Source organism: Myotis myotis, unplaced genomic scaffold, assembly GCF_014108235.1.
Source record: "Myotis myotis isolate mMyoMyo1 unplaced genomic scaffold, mMyoMyo1.p scaffold_m19_p_48, whole genome shotgun sequence".
Classification (NCBI taxonomy): Eukaryota; Metazoa; Chordata; class Mammalia; order Chiroptera; family Vespertilionidae; genus Myotis; species Myotis myotis.
In genome coordinates this window covers 645,016-664,562 of record NW_023416355.1, presented here as the reverse complement: position 1 = coordinate 664,562, position 19,547 = coordinate 645,016, and the positions used below count along the sequence as shown (strand labels likewise).

General features: G+C 60.9%; 2 protein-coding genes and 1 long non-coding RNA gene across 9 annotated transcripts; all 3 read right to left on the bottom strand.

The window, feature by feature from the left end:
• Window positions 1-1,785: 1,785 nt before the first annotated feature.
• LOC118655578 lies at window positions 1,786-4,026 on the bottom strand. The gene is made up of 3 exons (XR_004967296.1): window positions 2,489-4,026; window positions 2,095-2,342; window positions 1,786-1,976 (listed from the first exon to the last, which is right to left on the bottom strand). It is a non-coding gene; the product is annotated as an uncharacterized LOC118655578 (long non-coding RNA).
• Window positions 4,027-7,645: 3,619 nt separating this feature from the next.
• Window positions 7,646-9,277, bottom strand: AURKAIP1 (aurora kinase A interacting protein 1). 2 transcript variants are annotated; one of them, XM_036307520.1, is made up of 4 exons: window positions 9,130-9,277; window positions 8,648-8,733; window positions 7,919-8,364; window positions 7,646-7,826 (listed from the first exon to the last, which is right to left on the bottom strand). In XM_036307520.1, exons 2-4 carry the CDS (start codon window positions 8,697-8,699, stop codon window positions 7,725-7,727), a joined length of 600 nt encoding a protein of 199 aa, XP_036163413.1. In that variant the 5' UTR covers window positions 8,700-8,733; window positions 9,130-9,277; the 3' UTR covers window positions 7,646-7,724. The 2 variants fall into 2 exon arrangements, with proteins under 2 accessions (XP_036163413.1, XP_036163412.1); XM_036307519.1 differs by lacking the exon at window positions 9,130-9,277 and adding an exon at window positions 8,925-9,123.
• Window positions 9,278-10,552: 1,275 nt separating this feature from the next.
• CCNL2 (cyclin L2) lies at window positions 10,553-19,294 on the bottom strand. Of its 6 annotated transcripts, XM_036307500.1 has the most exons (11): window positions 18,956-19,294; window positions 18,587-18,661; window positions 18,294-18,403; window positions 17,198-17,318; window positions 15,501-15,565; window positions 13,016-13,115; window positions 12,760-12,864; window positions 12,530-12,671; window positions 11,950-12,061; window positions 11,782-11,874; window positions 10,553-11,674 (listed from the first exon to the last, which is right to left on the bottom strand). In XM_036307500.1, exons 1-11 carry the CDS (start codon window positions 19,265-19,267, stop codon window positions 11,320-11,322), a joined length of 1,590 nt encoding a protein of 529 aa, XP_036163393.1. In that variant the 5' UTR covers window positions 19,268-19,294; the 3' UTR covers window positions 10,553-11,319. The 6 variants fall into 6 exon arrangements, 5 of the variants coding, with proteins under 5 accessions (XP_036163393.1, XP_036163395.1, XP_036163394.1 ...); XM_036307502.1 differs by lacking the exons at window positions 17,198-17,318; window positions 18,294-18,403; window positions 18,587-18,661; window positions 18,956-19,294 and adding an exon at window positions 14,926-14,939 and having other exon boundaries at window positions 15,501-15,552; XR_004967295.1 differs by lacking the exons at window positions 10,553-11,674; window positions 11,782-11,874; window positions 11,950-12,061; window positions 12,530-12,671 and adding an exon at window positions 14,926-14,939 and having other exon boundaries at window positions 12,849-12,864.
• Between the last annotated feature and the right edge of the window lie 253 nt (window positions 19,295-19,547).

Here is a 19,547-nt window from a genome sequence, read left to right as displayed (position 1 = left end):
GGGTGGTCCACACGAGGGGAGGTGGAGGGCGGGGGGGGGTGTCCACACGAGGGGAGGTGGAGGGCGGGGGGGGGTTGTCCACACGAGGGGAGGTGGAGGGCGGGAGGGGGGGGTGTCCACACGAGGGGAGGTGGAGGGGCGGGGGGGTGTCCACACGAGGGGAGGTGGAGGGCGGGAGGCGGGTGTCCACACGAGGGGAGGTGGAGGGCGGGGGGGGGGGTGTCCACACGAGGGAGGTGGAGGGCGGGGGGGGGTGTCCACACGAGGGGAGGTGGAGGGCGGGGGGGGGTGTCCACACGAGGGGAGGTGGAGGGCGGGGGGGGTGTCCACACGAGGGGAGGTGGAGGGCGGGAGGGGGTGTCCACACGAGGGGAGGTGGAGGGCGGGGGGGGTGTCCACACGAGGGGAGGTGGAGGGGCGGGCGGGGGTGTCCACACGAGGGGAGGTGGAGGGCGGGGGGGGGTGTCCCACATCGAGGGGAGGTGGAGGGCGGGGGGGGTGTCCACACGAGGGGAGGTGGAGGGCGGGGGGGGGTGTCCACACGAGGGGAGGTGGAGGGCGGGGGGGGGTGTCCACACGAGGGGAGGTGGAGGGCGGGGGGGGTGTGTCCACACGAGGGGAGGTGGAGGGCGGGGGGGGGTGTCCACACGACGGGAGGTGGAGGGCGGGGGGGGGGTGTCCACACGAGGGGAGGTGGAGGGCGGGGGGGGGTGTCCACACGAGGGGAGGTGGAGGGCGGGGGGGGGGTCCACACGAGGGGAGGTGGAGGGCGGGGGGGGGTGTCCACACGAGGGGAGGTGGAGGGCGGGGGGGGGTGTCCACACGAGGGAGGTGGAGGCGGGGGGGGTGTCCACACGAGGGAGGTGGAGGGCGGGGGGGTGTCCACACGAGGGGAGGTGGAGGGCGGGGGGGTGTCCCACGAGGGGAGGTGGAGGGCGGGGGGGGTGTCCACACGAGGGGAGGTGGAGGGCGGGGGGGGGTGTCCACACGAGGGAGGTGGAGGGCGGGGGGGGGTGTCCACACGAGGGGAGGTGGAGGGCGGGGGGGGGTGTCCACCGAGGGGAGGTGGAGGGCGGGGGGGGGGTGTCCACAACGAGGGAGGTGGAGGGCGGGGGGGGGTGTCCACACGAGGGGAGGTGGAGGGCGGGGGGGGGTGTCCACACGAGGGGGGAGGGGAGGCGGTGGGGGCTGGGGGGGGGGGGGGGTGTCCACACGAGGGGAGGGGGACGGGGGCGGGGGGGGGTGTCCACACGAGGGGAGGTGGACGGCGGGGGGGGCGGGGGGGGGTGTCACACGAGGGAGGTGGACTGGCGGGGGGGGGTGTCCCACGAGGGAGGTGGATGGGAGGGCGGGGGGTGTCCACACGAGGGGAGGGGAGGGGGGGGGGGGGTGTCCACACGAGGGAGGTGGAGGGCGGGGGGGGTGTCCACACGAGGGGAGGTGACTGGCGGGAGGGGTGTCCACACTGAGGGGAGGTGGAGGGCGGGAGGGGGGTGTCCACACGAGGGAGGTGGAGGGCGGAGGGGGGTGTCCACACGAGGGAGGTGGAGGGCGGGGGGGTGTCACACGAGGGAGGGGGAGGGCGGGGGGGGTGTCCACACGAGGGGAGGTGGAGGGCGGGGGGGGTGTCCACACGAGGGGAGGTGGAGGGCGGGGGGGGTGTCCACACGAGGGAGGTGGAGGGCGGGGGGGGTGTCCACACGAGGGGAGGTGGAGGGCGGGGGGGGTGTCCACACGAGGGGAGGTGGAGGGCGGGGGGCGGTGGGGGTGTCACGCTCACTCCTTCCTGCCGGCGCTGACGGTCTTCCCGGCGGCGGCCGCTCGGTCACTCGTACAGGTTTGTCCTGCTGGTTTGCAGGAGGCAGGGGCTCTGCTGGCCCAGGCCTGAGTCCCGGAGTGTCCCACAGGGGCAGGGGCTGGCCTGCTCCGGGGACCGGCTGTCCCAGCCGCTGGGGGACCATCATGCACATTGTGACCTGGAAACACAGGACACGGTCGCATCCAGGGACTGTCCCAGAGCCCAGGCCGCGGTCGGGTGCCGCCTGGTCTCCTGCTCTGGGGGGGGGGGGGGGGTGGGGGCAGGGCTGAGCCTACCACGGTCAGGCCTGCAGGCGCCGGGGCCTGGGGCGCAGGCTTGGCCTCTGTGCTCCAATCTGCCCATCAGGCCAGACGTGGTCCTTTGCTGTCCCTCCCCACCCGTCGGCTTCGACACCTGCTGGTACCAGACGGCACCTGCGGTGCCTCTGCCTGTGGGGAGATGTCCGCCCACATTCCGGGGCCGGGAGGAGAGCCGCCTCCAGACCAACGTCCGGTGCCCACACGGGACGTACATCCTGGCTTTCCTTTTTATAAAGAAGAATGTATTGATTTTAGAGAGGGAGGGAGGGAGGGAGGGAGACACTGAGAGCTGCATCGCCGGTTGATGCTTGAAGGTGCCCTCACCAGGGATGGAACGGACACCTTGGCGCCTACGAACCACGTGACCCACCTGTCGGGCTGTCCTGGTGGCTAAGCCGTGGCTCCCGACGCCAGACCTGGGGGGTTTGCCTTTTGATGTGCCGGCCAGCGTAGCCTTGGTGACGGATCTGCTTCATGCAAGTGTGGCCCCGACAGGAGAGGGTCAGCTCGCACAGGCCCCGCCTCGGCCATCATGTGAGCTCACGTTTGGCGCCTCGTAGACACGGTCATCACGTGTGCGACTGGGCCCGTGCACACAGGTAATCCTCGCCTCACCTGAGGAGGTGCAGAGGCGGGAGCACCCAGGTCTTGGTTTGTTTAGGGAAATGGCTTATTTAGGCCGCGGGGGAGGGGCCTGCAGAACCGGCTGAGTCAACAGGGAAGCCAGTCCTGACATAATGAGTGACAGCTGTCAAAGGGGCACAGGAGCCACCGGGCAGCTCAGGGCCGGGAGCCAGCGAAGCAGTGACCACGGGCGTCCAGGCCGACAGAAGTGACCGCGTGACTAGAGGGCCGTCCTCTGTGCGGGGAACCCTCCTAACGCCTGGGGGGACGCCAGTGCCCAGCGGCTCAGCACAGCAGGGCGCAGGGCCGGCCACCTTTGACCCTGCAGGTCAGGAACTCGTGCAGGGCTGACCGCACAGCGTGCCCGCTCCACGAGGGAAGGGCTGCAATGACTCAGCCGGGGCTGCTGGACCCAGGCAGCTTTGCCCAGCCAGCTGGGTCCTCTGCCCATGGGCCCTCCCCTCCCACACCACCTCTCATGGCTCCTCCCAGCCGGGGAGGCCGCCAGCCCGAAGGCCTGAGCCTGGCCGCATCGGACCACCACCACTGGGAGGGGCAGACCCAGCTGATGGAGCAGCAGCGAGGCCACAGGCCCAGGGGCTCAGGGGCAGTGAGGGGGGCTGTGCCCTCTTCACAGGTGACACCACGGGAGGCGAGAGAAGAGGAGCCGTGAAATGCAAACAGCTCAGAGCACCGTCTCAGGCTTATGTCCTTTGTAAAATGTACTAATTACTTTAAAATTTTTTATTGATTTCAGAGAGGAAGGGAGAGAAACATCGATGAGAGAATATCATGGATAGGCTGTCTCCTGCACGCCCCCTACTGGGGATCAAGCCTGAAACCCGGGCATGTGCCCTGACTGGGAATCGAACCCAGGACCCTTCAGTCCACAGGCTGACGTTCTATCCACTGAGCACACCGGCCAGGGCAGGCCACCTTGTCTTTCATAGCGTCATAACGGCTGGGAGAGACACATCGTAGTTTTCATTTCTCCGACTGATTTGAGAGAAAAACCTGGGTTTGTTTTTCCACTTGTTTATAATTCACTGGCTGGGTTTTGAGTGGGCCCTGCCCAGGGACCGAACTGCAACCTTGGTGCATCAGGCGATGTCCTAACCACAGAGCCCCCCACCCAGGTTACATCATTGTAGTAAATCAAAAGGATGAAACCAGCCTGAACTGTCCAAGGTCTCATGTTGATTAAAAGTATTATCTGAGCCCTGGTGGTTTGGCTCAGTGGATAGAGCGTCGGCCTGCAGACTGAAGGGTCCCAGGTTTGATTCCTGGACAGGGCACATGCCCGGGTTGTGGGCTTGAGCCCCAGTAGGGGGCGTGCAGGAGGCAATCGATCAATGATTCTCATCATTGATGTGTCTAGCTCTCTCCCCCTCTCTGAAATCAATAAAAAAATATTCTTTAAAAAATGTATCATCTGAGCTTTTCTTTCTTTTTTTATTTTTTTAAATATATTTTATTGATTTTTTACAGAGAGGAAGGGAGAGAGATAGAGAGTTAGAAACATCGATGAGAGAGAAACATCGATCAGCTGCCTCCTGCACATCTCCTACTGGGGATGTGCCCGCAACCCAGGTACATGCCCTTGACCGGAATCGAACCTGGGACCTTTCAGTCCGCAGGCCGACGCTCTATCCACTGAGCCAAACCGGTTCCGGCAAAGCTTTTCTAATGTAAATACGAACACCCACACTTCCCGGCCCGACTTAAACACCGCAGTCTCGCTGCGCGAGGTGGTCTCGCAATACTGGCACTCTGCATGGATTTACATCTCTCCTCAGCCAGCGGTCACCCCAGCTCTCCTTCCTTCCTTCCTTCTGTAGATTCTGCAAGAAAATAACTTTTTTTTTCTTTAATATATATATATATATATTTTTTAATATATTTTATTGATTTTTCACAGAGAGGAAAGGAGAGGGGCAGAGAGTTAGAAACATCGATGAGAGAGAAACATGGATCAGCTGCCTCCTGCACACCTCCCACTGGGGATGTGCCTGCAACCAAGGCACACGCCCTTGGCCGGAATCGAACCCGGGACCCTTCAGTCCGCAGGCCGACGCCCCATCCACTGAGCGGAACCGGTTTCGGCAAGAAAATAACTCTTAAAGGGTGGACACTCCTCAGGCATCAGGTCAGTGCTGCCCGGCCTGTGTGAGTCAGTGGCTGAGCGGCCCAGGCACAAGAGGTCACTGGCTGCAGGCTCGATCCCCAGCAGGGGGCGCTCAGGAGGCAGCCAATCGCTCATTGATGCTTCTATGGCTCTCCCTCTCCCTTCCTCTCTAAGATCAATAAAAACATTTTTAAAAAGTTCAACTTCCTTTCCTCTCTGAACTCTCACGCCCTCAGCTCACACCCACAGCAGCTCCGTCCACTGGACAGGCTCTAATCACACTCATCACGCGTGGTTTCCAGGGAGACAGGCTGGAGCCACACTCACAAGCTCAGGAAGCTTCCCAGCCACACAACTGGAGGATCGAATCCAACTGCCGGGGAGCATGGGCTGGCCTCTGGGCGCCCAGCAGGCGGCAGGGGTCACCCTCTGGCCCGCACCCAGGTCTGGACCTCTCGCCTCAGTCCTGCAGGACGCTCCCTCCGCTCCCCACCCTGGGTCCTTCCCTGGGGAGCCCAGAGCGGAGCAGGCTGGCCAGGAGCAGTCTCTCTTCCCAGCCTCATTCTCAGCTCAGTGTGGGGCCCGGCAGCGATGCCTGCTGTGTCTGCCCCTGAGCAGCTGAGCTGGGAAGAGCTCCCGGGCCCTCACCAGGCCCAGGGTCCTCCCACGGGGCCTAAGCCTGCCTGGCTCCTACCTTGGCCCACCATGTGGGTGGGAATGCCCAGGCCAGGGCATGGAGGAGCCCCCCGAGGCAGGGTCCCCACAAGTGCATCCCACCACCCTCAGCAGCTGTGCCTTGGGGACCTCCCCTGGCTGGAACCTTAGCCCCAGGCACCTGCCAGGGGAGACCGAGGCAAGGGGTGGGCCACAGCCAGGACCAGGCAGGCAGCCTGCAGGCCCCCACTACCGCCCCCCTGCACCCTCACTCAGAGGGTGCCTGGGGTCAGAACCGGGGAGACAACAGGGAGAAGGGGCTGCACTCCCCACAGCTGGGGTGCAGGATGGAGGCTGCACAGGGAAGAGGGAGGGGCAGCCTCCTTCTGCCTGGGAAGGGCTGTTGAGATAAAAATAAAACCCCAGTTTCTGCCTCCTGTGTTTGTGGCTGGGGCCCCACAGGCATCCAAGCCACAGGCAGCATGAGCCGCGCACACACCACCCAGGAGGGGCAGCAAGAGGGGCTGCCAGGCCAGGCCTGCGGGGGGAGGGGCTGGGCAGGCCCTGGAGCTGCACTGACAGATTGGTGACACTGGACCAGGGTGTGGACTGCGCTGCCACTGAAGCTTGGGGCTAATTTTCAGCCGGGGGGGGGGGGGGCTGCCCTGTGCACAGTACATTCAGCACAGCCTGGCCTCCACCCACTGTGCCTCCACTGTCACAACCGAGATGTGCCCAGATGCCCTGGAGGCCACGGGCAGCCTGCTCTGCTGGCCCCGCCCAGGATGGAGGAGGCTGGCCCAGGGGGCCCTGTGGTGCCCCCACCAGCCCCCAGGTGCACAGCTGGCCAGCCGCACCCCCAGAGCTCCCCGCCCGGCCCAGCTCCAGAGAGAGGCTTTGTCTCCGCTGCTCTGACCACTGAGCATGGTCCTCCTCCCGCCAGCCCGGGCAGCTGCCGTGGCTGAGGCCACACTTGGCACCAGGAAGGCAGGATCCATTCCTCCCCGGCGGCTTCACCACCCAGGCCCTGGCCCAGGGGCCTCACACCACCACCCACCACCACCCACCGTGGGGGAAGCCAAGACCCAGAGGATGTCGGTGACCCTAGCAGCAGGGTGCTGACTGCTGCCCCCTGGCGGCCACCAGCAGAAGCAGGCCTGTGCCCTCCGAGGCCCGAGGTCCCCCCAGGTCATGGCCACCGCACACTGGTGAGCGCAGGCCCTGAAGGCCCATGTCCCCTGATGGGTCCCGCGGCCAGCAGCCTGCATGCCCGCCCAGCTCACATGGGGTGGGGGCCCGCCCGGCTCCCTGAAGCAACGGGGTTACCGCACAGCCTGGTCTGGTCCGTCCCAGGAGAGCTGCTGGGAAACCGCACTCAAGCCTCCCCAAGACCTGCCTCCTCCCGGGAAGCTCAAACCCAGGCCCCGCACACATTTCAGGGGCCAGTGCCTGCCTGGCGGGGGTGGGGCAGCACAGGAAGGTGCAGGTCTCCTCTCCTTGGACTTGGTCCCCCGTCTGAGGGTGGGAACCAGCCTCCCCAAAACAGCCCAGCCCCCAAGCCCATGCAGAAGCCCAGGCTCCAGGCCCCCACTTTTGGGGATAACGCACTCCCCTCCCCACCCAGAAGGAACCCGAGTCACGGGGCCGCTGGCTCACAGGAGGGCTCCTCCAGCCCCAGCGACACCTGCTGGGGCACACCCTCCAGACACCCCACTCAGGCCCAGGAAGTGGCAGGGTGGCTCAGGAGGCCCCTCGAGACCCAGGTCCTCGGAGCCTGCGGAGCATCGCCCATCCTCTCTGGGGGCACCGGGGCCTCTCCTGACTCCCTCCCCGTCTCCCCAGGGAGGCCCTCCCCAAGCCCCCCTCTTACACCTCGGCCTGGGCACGTCTGCCATCTGTGTGACCAACGAGAGGCTGCCCGCCCAGGGGGACACAGTGCCCTGCGGGCAGAGCTGGGCCTCTGGTCACAGCGATTCCCCCGGCCTTCGTTCCTAAGCAGCGAGGCTGTCATTCCCACAGGCCTGGCACCGGGAAGGGGCCGCCCATCTGCCCCCAGGGGCCTTGGTGCCTCAGAGCCCGGCACCAGCCTCAACCCCAAGGCAGCTCACACCAGGCAGGAGGGGGTCCAGGCAGCAGGAGCAGCGGAGCTCCTCAATGTTTATTACAAGAGAACAGCAGCAGCGCCGGGGCAGGGGCGCCCCACTCACTTGCCCCTGAGGTAGATCTTGGGGGTCTGCCAGCCGGGAGGGGCTTCCTTCAGGCCCGCCTTCAGCCAGATGCGCTTCAGGTCTTTCTCGAACCTCACCTGCGAGGGCAGAGCAAGGGACCGCCGGCCCGTGTGTGGCCACGCACTCGGCCACCCTGCCCCCGCTCCAGGCCCCCGGGACCCACACGTACCTGCTTCCGTTTCAGGCGTCCTTCCCGGACCCTCCGCCGCAGAAACCGGGTCCTCTTGACCAGCTTGCGGTACTTGTGATGGTTCATCTTCCGCCGGCGGATCTTCAGCACGTTTTTGCACTGAATCTGGGGTGCATCCTGCACCTCCTCACGCCCCTGCTCAGCTCCTCCCCCGACCTGGCCAGGCGGACACTCGTAGGCCTGGGCCGGCGCCACAGTCCCTGGGACCCCAGCATCCAGTCTGGGCAGGAGGTAGTGGGCGGTCAGCCAGCTCTCCAGGGGACTGATGGACATCTTCCTGGGGACCAGCATCTCCTCGAGCTCCAGCTGGACCGCCTTGCCCGGGAGGACAGCAACCCTACTCGGGCCTGCTGGTTGCGTGCTGTAGCGGGGCCTGCAGGCATGGCTGCTCGGCACCCCTGAGAGGCGCCAGGGCCCACGGAGGCCTGCAGGAAACACGCCAGTCACCACCCATCGGTCTGCACTAGCCTGCGCTCAGCCGGCCGGACCTGCCAGGACTTGGGTGCAGAAGCGCCATCACAGCCTGGGAGCCCCTGCTGATGCTCTGGGGGAGAGGCGGGGGGAGGGAGAGGCGGGGCAGACTTCCCCTTTGTGATGCTGGGGTGTTTGCAGGGCAGTTGGCGTGGCCAGGCCCTGGCCTCCGGATGGTGAGGCGCATGCTCCTAACCCGTCTGCGTCCTGCCCGTCTGGCCCCTCGGGAGCGCTTACCTGGCCGGGGCGCGACCCGCAGCAGCTGAGACATCAGACGCGCCAGGAACATGGTCTGCGGGTGGCGGCCCAGGTGCTCAGCGGAGCTGGAACACAGGTGCGCGCTGAGGTCAAGGGGGCGCCGGCGGCGCGCGCAGCCCGGGGCTGGCGGGACTGGGGCTGCGGTCCTGCTCGCCCCGGCACCCCGCCACCTCCTCGCCCACAACCCCCGGGAGGACCCCGCTCCTTCCCGCAAGCGACCCGCCTCCCACCACGCGGCTCGGGGCCAGTCACCGACCCTCCCTGGGTCTCAGCTTCACCCCAGGCGCCGACCACGCGGGACGGAGCCGAAGGCAGGGAGCGGCGCACCACGGCCGCGGGTGGTCCCTGGCCCCGGGAGGGTGGCCCACGCCGGCGGCTGTCTCGGCAGCCCCTGGTGCACCGCGCCGCGGCCGCCTGCCCGCCCGCCCTCTCCAGGCCGGATACAGGGGACCAACACTGACCATTCCGCCGCGGTGCGCAGGCACTTCCGGTCCGGTCTTCAGCCCGGGTGCCGCCGCCCGGCGGTTCCTACGTCTAGCGCCCCCTGGCGCGCTTACAGAGCCCGACTCCGCGTCGGCTCAGGCCCCAGCGGGCCCCGAAAGCCACGGTTTCCGGCCAGAGGAGCCGCCACGCCACGCCCCCAGCTCTGCGGATCCATTGAGAAGAAAACTACATCTCCCAGAATCCCAGGGGATGCCCTCTGCGCCTGCGCGGCCGAACCCGCGCCCAGCAGGACTCCTTCGCCGAGGCAGGCGGAAGGGAGGTTCCGGAACTGCGACAGGCCTGTCATCCCGGCGACGGAAGCGGAGCGGAAGCGGAGTGCGCGGGGCGACCAAAGCGACTGCGGTACTGCACCCGCTGGGGCTGGAGGCTGGAGGCTGGAGGCGCAGTCCCTGCAGGCCCAGCTTCCCCCTCCCCCTCCCCCTGGACGGGGCGTGAAGGGGTCAGACCGCGGCGCCGGCGACGGATCCCGCAGCTCGGGCACCGGGGGCGCCCCGCCCCAGCCCCTTGGCGTGGGTGCCTCCTCTCCCCGCCAGTGCGGAGGCCCGCGCCTTGCAGAGGTGGAGTTCCTTTCCTTTTTAAAAGCGAACTCCCAAACTGTGCCTGTGGAAAGAGAAATCAGAAACTTCAGTTTTTGTCCAAAACCCAAAGGAGCCTCGGGCGGGGACTGGGTTTGGCTGAGCCGGTTGCTTCTCAGGGTGGGGGCGCCCAGGGCCCCGCGACCCCTTCTCGCTCAGGCCTGGGCTGGAAGGACCGGCAGGGGTGCCGGGGAGGAGAAGGGTGCAGTGCCCGCTGGTGGCTCCACCAGCGAGTCCAGCCATCTCAGGCCCCAACCTCATTAAGCAATGAGTGCTGCATCCACCCGAGGGAGGGCGGCCGAAACCACAGGCCCCAGGCCCGGCTCTCCACTGAGGCCACGGGATGGCGCCGTGCCCTCCAGTCCCGAGGGGCTGCCCGAGCAGGAAGGTCTGAACGTGTAGCCAGCCCACCTCGCTGCAGCTGCAGCGTCCGGGCTTGTAGGATTTGGTCCTAAAGAGCTCCACCTGGAACCTAGGCGCTGACCCTGTGCTTCCACATCTCCTTGGCCCCATGGCACCAGTGCCCTCCCACCTGATAGGGGCGCTGGTCTGGGGAGAGCCCAAACTGGGCACATGACAGGCTCAACAGCCCTCGAGCCTCGCCCACCGACTGGGAAACGGCAAGGTCCATCCTGCTCCCCTGGGCCACTGCCTGTCCACCTGCCTGCCACCCACTGGGGGACACGGCCAGGGGTGATGCTCCAAATGGTCAGACCATGCGGCTGGCTGCAGGCTGTTTTGGACTCCTCCCACCTTCCCTTGCCCACAGGGGGTCCCCAGCCTCTGACACAGCAGCCACAGGAGCTTGATAGAAAAGAGCTTTAATGAGATCAGAGGCGGCAGCACAGACACCACGAGATCGGGCGCTGCGGGCTGGGCGCAGCAACAGGCAGGACAAACTACGAATCCTTTAACGGCCAAATATCCTGAGTAGAGAGAATTGTGTTTATTCAACCACATAAAATGCATATATAGGAAACCTCTATTTAGGAGCTGGTGGCCTGCACTCAGCATCGCAGATAAAAAATAGACGACTTTCAACACAGATCTAAATACCTTCACATTTTAAAAATCAATTCTCTACACAAGTTTTAGGCTGACAGAATTCAAGTTCTGAGTTCTCATATAGCTTTAACTTGTATTAAACACATGTTTATTTACAACGTGGATAGAGAATAGGGGCTATTAAGGCCATTTTCTCATTGTGAAATACTGTAAAATATGTACATAAGTACAACCTAATATAGGCAAAGGTCCTAAAAGTCATTTTGTTGGTTTAACGTAATTGAGTGTCGGTGTGGGAGTGAAGACAGCCTGTCATTAGCACCGATCCACACCACCGGCTTGTGCGCTATCCCCTCTGCAGCCTGTGCCGCAGGGCTGCGGCCGAGACGGGCCCTGCACCAGGACCGGTGTGCACCTCGCCCAGGCCAACCTGAAGGGCACAGTGCCATCCTCTCGATTCCATCTCCAAATTCATCACCAGGTCCAGAGTCAACCACCATTTACAAAGAGAGTTGAGCCACAGTCAGCCACGCCGAGGGTGGAAGGGCAGCTCTCCGACCCCAGGCCTCACCTCCGATGCCTGCTGTGTCCGGGGTGGTCCCGCTCGTAGCGGTGGCCTGTTCGCTCATAAGACCTTGAACGCTCCCGTCGCTGATCTCTATAGTAATGACTTTTCTTCTTGTACTTTCCAGAATTATCTGCCCGCTCCCGTGAGTGGCTTCGCGAGCGGGAAGAGCTCCGGCTCCGAGACTTGTGTGGCTTCTGGGCGGGGTACTTGCAGTCCTTGGACTTGCGATAGCTCCTCACCTTGGAGCCTTTGTAGGGAGCACCTCGGTGCGCTTGTCTCGGGGGCGAGTCACTCCGGCTCCGCGAACGGCTTTGGGACTTGGACCCCCCAGTAGTCGAGCCGCTATCGCTTTTCCTGTGAAGAACAGCAGCACCAAGCAATGACCAAGTACCCCAAACACCTCACCTCCACACCCTGGGAAGAACACCCACCCGCCAGATGCAGGCCCCTCAGGCACACACCTCCTCTTAGGAGAAGCGGATCGCGATGGGGACCTCGAGTAGCTCTGCTCACGGCTCCCGCTCCGACTCTGACTGCCTCGCCCCTTCGGCAACCTGAGAATAGGGAGCAGCAGTTATAGACCTGCGCTCCACCAACCCCCACGGCCACTGGGGCACCCAGGCACTCACCCGTTCACCGGGCTGTCCGCCTTGGCTTTCTTCACACCCTCTGGTTTCCTCTTGGTGGTCTTCACGGAGAGTGGGGAAGCCTTGTTCCCTTTACCTTCTTTGGGAGATTCCGCTAGAACCAAATACAAGAAGTTAAGACCTGACATTCAGAAAACCATTGTTACAAAACAGGTTAGCAGAGCAATGTGACGCCACCTCGATGGAACGCAAGGAGACACATGCGAACGGTAACTTCCTGCTCCCAGCCCGGGACCCAGGACCTGAACATGCACTGGAGAGGCAGAAGGGCTGCCTGTTGGGCGCAGCTCCCCACGGGGACTGGCAAAGGCGTCGTGCTAACGCTAGGGCCTGACGACATAGTGCAGGGCTCCCGATCTCTACACCTGGGTCAGCTGGGTAAACAAAAACGTTTTGGACAGCCCGTCCGCAGCCCTTGCAATGACAGTAAACCGAGGAAAGCCAATCCCTTGAGGAGTCCTGTCTCATCTCCAAGGTCACCAAGTGTCCGTGGCAGACCGATGTCTGAGGGGCTCAGACACGTCTGCAGGAAGGAGGGTCGCCCTGTAGGAAGCAGACTCACCGGGCTTCGGGGCAGGCGAGAACCCTGAGGTGCTGTCCAGGGCAGGGGTGCTGCCGGGCAGCAGGCCCCTGGCTTGCGCCTTTGCCTCGTCCATGGCGTGCTTCCTCTTTTCCACCTCACTTTCCAGGTATGTCAGGTCAACCTGGAAGAGCCAAGATCCATCCATTCAGAAACAGGTGCTTCTAGTCACACACAAACATGTATGTTACATGAAAAACACACAGAACCACCTTTTTCCGAGCGTAAAGCTGCAGGGTCTTTAAGCAGATTTCTTGAATCTCTTCTTCAGTTGCTCCAAACAAAAGAAACCAATGGGGACGATTGGGCAGAGGAATCTGAAAACAAATGCTACTGGTTATGCTTGTCCTCACGCCAACAAGGTGCTCAGCGCAGTCAAGCCACCCTGCTGGTCACCACAAGCACAATCTGAACCCGACAGCTCAGCGTTCTGGAGGCTGGAGAAGGGCCTGGGGGCGCAGCACTGACCTCCAGTGTCCGGGCTGCAAGGTAAATGCAGGCACAGGCGATGCTCTCGGGCTGGAACCTCACAAACACGTCTGTGCGAAGGCTGTCATTCATGTAATTCCTGAAACCAAGTGTAGGAAGAATTGCAACACCCCGGCAACCCAGGACACCCATCGGCCTTATCTAGGGAGGCCACTGCTCCTCTAAGGAGCCTACTGCTAGGACAGGAGATACAGTCCTGTGACTCTTGAGTTCAGGGAAAAAACGTTCTAACTGCTTTCTCTGAACACAGGACAGTTAGATGGGGAAATTGTTGGCAAAAATTTTTTTAAGCTGGCTGAATGTCAATCGGTGTTGCTATGAAAGAGAACCAACTTTAACTTTACTTTTCCCTCTCAACTTTGGCCTGCTCTCATGCAAAGCACAATGCCTCAGAAAGAAAACAGGGGTGAGAAAGTACTTGGTTAAAGAAATCTAAGCGCTCAGAATCCGTAGTGCAGAGAAACATGCAAACTCAATGGACTGCCGAGCACGGAGCCACCAGGCTTTTCCGAGACCAGCCATCCTCTTGCGTTCCTCTTCCTTCAAGAGGTGTCCACAGCCTGGCCCTCCTTCTTCCACGAGGGAGTCCGCTCGGAAAGGGAGCATGGCCCTGGGAGCATGGGAACAGCATGCCGAGGAGGGCTCAGTGCCTGAGGGCAGTCCTCTTCTCAGGCTTATCCAAGAACCATTTCCAAACTGTCCCATTTCAACAAGGAGTCTTAAAATGAATATTCATAAAATCAGACAAGAGCATCAAAATACTACAATTTCACCATAATCAGTACATTTAAAAACTTTATCATAGAAAACAGAGAAATACAAAAATAACTTGCATTTTTAAAAGGTAACATTTTAAAATTGGCTACATTTAACATTTTCTTTCATATGTATTTTCTAAGATTTAACAGAGCAAAATCTGACCTCATATGAAACTTTATAATATTGCACACACAAGGATTAATTTCATGAGAAAACAGTTGAACAGTCATACAGTCACTGCTCCCAACATACCCCAATATGACAAGCCTGAGTCAAGCTGCATCCACAGGCGAGCCAAATCCTGCTGTGATTTGCCTGATCTCCCCCCACCCCCACCCCCACCCCCACTCCCACCCCCACCCAGGTATCGTTGCTCCCAAGCCCTGGAGAAGGCGACAGACAAATCCACTCCAAGGTTTCTCAAGCTCTGCGCGTGCCGACGGGCGGCACCAGGAGGTGACCGAGAACAAGTGTGAGGGCACCGAGACCCGGGAACCAGAGCATTGCAAATGAACAGTTCAAACATTTTATACACATAACCATCGAGAAGTTTTCTGGTCTTAATAAAACATTTTCAATACTCAAATAGTGATGATAATATTAACCTATTAACTTTTAAGTCCTAAAAACAAAACAAATCCCTCAAACATATACTTAAGCTGATTGCTACATTTGAAATGTTACAATATAAAGTGCCCGTGGGATCATCTAAAGATGCATTACCTTTACGCAGCTGCTGAAAAGGGCAGCCCTAGAACCTGCAGAAATGATGCCATAATCCCATACTCAAGTCCCAGTTCCCATCAGCCAATTCTTACAGCTTTCCATAGATTTTTCTCAAAGACGGGTATTGCATCTTTAGTGCACAGGTAGGTACAGCAGTTTTAAAGGGACAAAATTCAAGTCAAGACAGTTATCAAGTCTAATCAATACAATTACCAAAGCACAACAGAGGGTTAACAAGAAGCGCAACCATCAGAACCACAGCAGCGTCGGCCAGCACTAGACTATCGTGAGCATACCACCATCTAGGCCAGCCTTCGGCGGAGCCTGCCCGGGAGTGGCTGAGGACGGCCGCTGTCCCTGCACCGAAGCGCTTGGGCAGCAGAGGAGAGGTCTTAGTCACTTACCCTCAGAGGCTCCCCTTTGATTGAAAGAGTACAGAAAAGAAAAGTCAAAACAGGTTCTCTTGGACACAGCACAGCACCAGACAATTCAGGCAGCAAAATATGACCCTTATAGACTTAACTCTGTGGGAAAAACTCACAAAACACCCAGCACTACCCTGTGACTTCAGGCTTCATTTCTAACATATGCATTAAAACCAGTCCCCAGATTGTATACGAACTTTACACCCCTTCTCCCACAGGACTCTTTAGTGGAGACAGCTGGGAGCAACTGCACAGGAGATCAGGACTAAGTAAGACTCCGCCCGCACCCGTGGCAAAGATCCCGGTCTACAGCCCCCACAGGAAGCCTACCGACTGCTCTCGGGGGTCAGGGGCAGGTGTGGGCCACCTTACCGTTACACCAGTGCCTGATATTTGGGAGGCTGGTTGGAATTTACATGGCAGGAACACTGGGCACTCAGACAACTCCAGCCCACAGCCACGTCATGGGACCGACTACCCACTGCCCAAGTGCCTTAAATCCACATATTCCTGCCTGCCCCGCTGGTCTCATAAAACAAGGAAAATCAACTCACCATGAGGTCTGGACCAGGTGTTGGTTACGCTCACACTCTAACACCTGAAGGTACATAACGATTATCTGGAAGATACGGGTCAGGCAGTTATTACCAAGAACCTTGGAATCCAGATCTCAGATCTTGAGGGCGCCCATGCAGCAAGGAAGTCTCCTGCTAGATCCCAGGGTGGCTCCTGGTCACGCCCCGTGGACAGCTCAGCGGGAGGGCTTTTTGCTGACATCTCCCTGCCTTTGCACCAGGCAGCAAGAAAGCACAAAGCCCAACCTGCACCCACAGGGCAGGCCTTGTTGTTCACACGTGACACCAGCCTGCCCTCAACAGCTCTGTGCCCCATCACCAACTTACACAAAACACGGTGTGAAAATACTTCCAGCAAATGAAGAAAAGCTCGTAAATCTATGGCAATTGACTGAGATTTTGAATTAATGCCAGAAAGTCAAATAAAAAAGAGTATGAGGAAGCCCACCAATAAAAAGGGGATGAAAAAGATGCAAATAGCAATATTTTTTTAAACAAGTTTTGGGCCCTAGCTGGTTTGGCTCAGTGGATAGAGCGTCGGCCTGCAGAATGAAGGTCCCAGGTTCAATTCATGTCAAGGGCACAGGCCCGGGTTGCAGGCTCGATCCCCAGTAGGGGGCATGCAGGAGGCAGCTGATCAATGATTCTCATCATTGATATTTCTATCTCTCCTCTCTCCCTTAATCTCTGAAAGCAATAAAAACATATTTTTAAAATAGGTTAACTTTTAAAAATAAATAAATAAAACAAGCTTTGGGCCCTGGCTGGGTAGCTCAGTTGGTTAGAGCATTGTCCCAATACCCAAAGGCAGGGGTTTCAGGGCACACACAAGCAGCAACCAACGAATGCGTAAGTAAGGGGAGCAACAGGTCCATTCTCTCTCTCCCTCTCCCTCTAAAATCAATGTCAAAATAAACAACAACAAAACAAAGAAGGAACCAGAATATCCTACAGTAGCCACGCTCCTCAGCTAACACTCCCCGCAAAACGGCTGTTATAAGAGGAGATGAAGCCATTACTAAAGCAACTTCAGAAAATTAGCTGTTGAGACCTGGCCAGGTGGCTCAGTGGTGGGAGGTTGTCCTCCAAACCAAAAGGCTGCAGGTTCCTGATCGCCAGCTGGGGCACATACGGGAGGCAAGCAGTCAATATTTCTCTCTTTCTCTCACTAAAATCTTTTTCTTTTTTTAAATATATATTTTATTGATTTTTTACAGAGAGGAAAGGAGAGGGCTAGAGAGCCAGAATCATCGATGAGAGAGAAACATCAATCAGCTGCCTCCCGCACAGTCCCTACTGGGGATGTGCCTGCAACCAAGGCACATGCCCTTGACCGGAATCGAACCCGGGACCTCTCGGTCCGCAGGCCGATGCTCTATCCCCTTAGCCAAACTGGTCAGGGCAAAATCTTTTTTTTTTTCAAAAACGTATCAAGTGAGGACTAAAAAACAATTGTTGAAAAAGAAAAAGGTAAACGGACAGGTGCCATTTTTACAACTTCATCACTATTCCTGAAAGACCAAAAAGGCCACTCCCAAAGCTCTGAGAAACACCTCCTGAGGTGAGCAGGTAACACGAGAGGCTGATGGTAAGGAGCACTTTCAGGTGACGGACAGAACGGAGAGCCCCGCAGGGACACATCCACTCGTCCCCGAGGCCCCGGGGCCCAGACCCACCTTGTGCGGGTGCTTCACGTGGACGCAGAAGCCCAGCTCCTTGAGAACCCGTCTCTCTGCCTTTATGATCTGGTTCTTCAGGTTAACATACTCTTGATCCAGCAGGAGCGGCGCCGGTTTCCTACAGACACCGCACAGCGGAGAGCGTGTCAAACAGGACAAGGCTTTCAAATCCTGTGCCCCCCCCCCCCCCCGCCCCCGGGAATGTACTATAAACACCCAGAACAGACGCGGCAAGTTCCCGTCCTTCGACCACAAGGTCTTCCTACAGCGCCAGCGCCAACCCCCTCAGCAGCCTCCCGTCCCCACCGCGCGGCCAGCGGCTCAGGCCTCCCGCACCGGGGCCATGCTCTCCGGCTGCAGGGACAGGGGCCTGTGATGAGGGTGAACGAGCCAAAGGACGCACCACCTTGATTACTGCTGCTGTTTAAATACATTTTATCGATTGCAGAGAGAGGACGGGAGACAGAGCGATAGACGCATCAGTGATGAGGACTGGCTGCCGCCTGCACGCTCCCTACTGGGTGGCGCCCACAACCCAGGCAAGTGCCCAGATGGGGATGGAGCCGTGACCTCCAGATCCACAGGCCCAGGCTCAACCACTGAGCCACAGGCTGAAGCACAACCTTTAGAAGCCGGGCTGGTTCCCTAAGGACTTCCATCAGCTTCAGGAAACCGGGAACCCCACCCAGCAACCTGGAGGCCAGTGCCCTCTGAACATGCTCCCTAAACACATTCGGCAGCTGTAGGGGACCCCGGGGCACGGGACCCCTTCTGGCCACGCGGCTAAAAACCTCACACCCTGGCCCTAGCCAGCTTGGCTGAGTGGACAGAGCATCGGCCTGCAGACCAAGGGTCCCGGGTTCGATCCCCGTCAAGGGCGCGGACCTCAGGTGCATCCCTGGCCCAGGGCGTGCAGGAGGCAACCATGAATGTGTCTCTCACTCGCTCGCGCTCTTCCCTCTCTAAAGACCAAGGGGAGCCATCCTCGGGTGGGGACCAACAGCAAAAGCAAACACCCCCGCCCTGGGTTCTGCTTCAGGAACGTGTCCCTTACAACCGCGAGGCGGCGGCGGGCAGGGCAGGTGCGACTCACTTCTTCTCCCGCAGCTGCCGGAGGCGGTGGAAGACGTTCATGACATCCCGGATCCGCCGCGGAGCCTCCTCGATCTTGGAGGCCAGGTGCACGCAGGCCATCGACACGTGCTGAACGGCAACAGCAGGTGTTTGCGCCAGAGCCCGGCCTCCAGCGGCTCCAGGGCGAGGAGAGCCCCGAGCGGGCGCCCCAGGAAGAGGCCCCGGGGTCGGGGCGAGGGGCTTCCCGACCCCCCAGGGCGGCGCTGCCCCCCCCCCCCCCCACGGTTCAGGGGAACCGGGCGGAACCCCTACCTCCATGGAATGCTTCACAAAGGACTTGGTGTAGAAGAAGCGCTGGAACAGCACCTGCCCCGTCGCCATGGCCACCTGGAAGACACAACGGGTGCCGTCGCTTGAAACGCGCACGATCCGAGATCCGCAGGGCCCGGGCGGAGCAGAAAAACACACGTTCAACACGTCCACGGGCCTGCGCGTCGGCTGCCTCGCCTCCCTCAGCGCCTGCGGCGAGCCGGTGGCGGTGGCGCTGGGACCGGCCCGGAGCGGCGACAGGACCAGGGTCGGGGGTCGGCACGGGCCCGGCCCCTCCGCCAACAAAGGCCCGGCCGCCTCCCCGCGCCGGCGCGGCGGTTACCTCGGGCCAGGCTCGCGGCGGCGCCTCACCTGCGGCAGGCGGAGCAGGATGCCGGCCGCCTGGATGAGCTCGCAGCCCACGACGCGGAGATCGGTCTCCGTGCCGGTGTCGAGCCCACTCGACATGGATGGCGTGAAGCGGAGCTTGTCGTCGGGCAGGAGACAATTCTCCAAGGTGATGAGCACCCCGGAGTACAGCCGGTCCCCGATCAGCACGCCCTGCGACCCGGGGCCTGGGCCCGCCGAGCCCGGGGTCCCGGCCGCCGCTGCTGCAGGGGCCGCTGGTCCCTGGGCCCCGGCCACGGCCGTCGCAGCCGCTGTCGCCGCCGCCGCCGCCGCCATTTTGTGCCGCCGACTCTTCTTCGGGCCTCTGCCCGGCAGGGCGGCTCCTCGCGACGTTTACGTCCGCGACCGCCCAGCCCTGCCGCGTGTCATTGGCTGGGCCTTCGGGCGGCCCGGCGACCCTTTGCCACTATTGGCTAGGAGACCTGCCTGTCAGCGTCGTGCCCGAAGCCGGAACCCGGCGAGGGCGGGGGGTGGGGGCCTGCTCCTTACCCAGGGGGCCCCGCGGTGCCCGGAAGAGGCTGCGGTCTGGGCCTTAACCCGGAAGCACTCGCTGCAG